Source organism: Aplysia californica, unplaced genomic scaffold (genome assembly GCF_000002075.1).
Source record: "Aplysia californica isolate F4 #8 unplaced genomic scaffold, AplCal3.0 scaffold00217, whole genome shotgun sequence".
NCBI classification, from domain to species: domain Eukaryota; kingdom Metazoa; phylum Mollusca; class Gastropoda; order Aplysiida; family Aplysiidae; genus Aplysia; species Aplysia californica.
In genome coordinates, this window is record NW_004797487.1 from 901,325 (window position 1) to 903,150 (window position 1,826).

General features: G+C 42.8%; 1 protein-coding gene across 1 annotated transcript in view; it reads left to right on the forward strand.

The window, feature by feature from the left end:
* Nucleotides 1–1,467: 1,467 nt before the first annotated feature.
* LOC101862038 overlaps nt 1,468–1,826 on the forward strand; it is a gene marked incomplete at its 3' end in the record, with an annotated part of 15,814 nt that continues 15,455 nt past the window's right edge. The window contains 1 exon segment of the mRNA XM_035970086.1: nt 1,468–1,585. Within this exon segment, the coding sequence (XP_035825979.1) occupies nt 1,570–1,585 (16 nt within the window).

The following is a 1,826-nucleotide window of genomic DNA, read 5'->3' on the forward strand; positions in this document are numbered from 1 at the left end:
TTGATGATGATGATGATGATGATAAGTAAGTAAATTTTAAAAAATAACAAATGAGCAATAAATGAATAAATGAATGAATAAATAAATAAATAAACAAGTCGAAAAATAAATAAATACAAATATAATAAACACCATTCTATAGCACCTGCTCCCTGGTGGCTCTAGGAACTTCACAATAAAATAAGAGTTAATTAATTAAACAATAATTAAATCAACGTTTATGCATATTAGCCCATTCAACGTACAATTCTCAAATGCATAATAATCGTACTCTGAAGAACAGCACAGGCACAAAAAGACGATCACTGTGGCCACTGATCACACTTTTTGTAGCAAGAAGAAGAAAACATTAATTTTCAGTCATTTTTTAAATACCCAGTAGGCTCTTTCGATTTTTAGTTTTTAATTTTGTTATTATGTAAGAGTTTTACGGTACTTGCAACACACAGAGGCTCTTTCGGAACAAAACAACACATTATTCTTATCAGCGTCTGTGGTGTAGCATTTAGGTTCTTCGTGAAAGCACGTAGTGGACCAGGGTTTGATTACCGTGTGGTGTGGGGATAATTGTTATCGAGTTTCTGGGTCTTTCTGCTGAGATGCTGTATCCTTTTCCACCCGGGTTGGCCGGACGGGCAGGGTAGAAGTCCGCCTCCTAAAAGATCGAAAATGGGTAAATGGGAGCGTAAAAAAACCTAGATTTAAACAAAACTCGCCAAGTCCTTAGTCAGCATAACAAGCAGAGCAGAGGAGAATGTTGAATATTCCGATGAAGGAACGCTTTTACTTTTGTTCTGTTTTTTTTTCTGCTGTTGTTGTTTTTAGGTATTCTCTAACCTTTGTGTTCAATTTTCACAATCAGAAACACGCCATTAATCGTTGTCAGCGTGCACACACACACGCGCGCGCGCGCGCACGCACACACTTGCACGCTCCGTAGAGCGAAAGTTCTGATTAATTACATCAGTCCCACTCTCTCGCTATTGTTCTTCCCACCACCGTCACCGTCACCGCCACCGTCACCATCACCGTCTCTGTCACCGTCACCGAGTGTCGACTCATTGCCTACCCCAGGACTAACACAGGCCGGGTCTGTCAGTGAACATAACATTGTCAGCAGCTCGGAAGTATTTCGTACCACGGCCGCGCCTAGACAAGGCAAACCCACGTATTCATCATCATCAATGTCGTTACCACCCTGCATCAGGGTATAGACCGCGAACAAACACATTCCACATTAATTTTCCCTATCTCAGGCTAAACTCTTGATATTCCAAACGTGCTTTATTCATAGGAATAAATATTTTTGGGCTATTTCCTGAGGCAGTCAGGATTTCCCTTTTTCAACTACGAGGAATATAGTATTGTTCTGAAATTGGATACTAATTTTACAGAGTTGTTCACTCCAGCTATGAGTCAGTGATTGGAACAGTCGTGAGTAGAGCTGTGCTCAAGTGTACCTGTCGACCTGTGAAGTTTGCTCAAAGTCGGATATCACGATATTTCACGTCTGCCGGGAGCGGAGGAACTTCCGGGAACGTGGTGACGTCATAGGCCAACAACGTCATCATGCCGTGGAACAGAAGTGAGTCTCCTTGTGTTGTTGTCACTGGTGCTGCATAGTGGTCAATGGGAGGTTGGAGGGTGTCAGTGGTATTGTATAGGGGTCAGTGGGTGGGTGGCAGGTGTCAATGGTATTGCATAGTGGTCAGTGGGAGGTTGGCGGGTGTCAGTGGTATTGGAGGTGGTTAGCGGGGTTTACTGGCATTGCATGACTCTTTTCCCCCTTTCTTCTGCAATCTACAGTCTATCTTCTGACTCCCCTC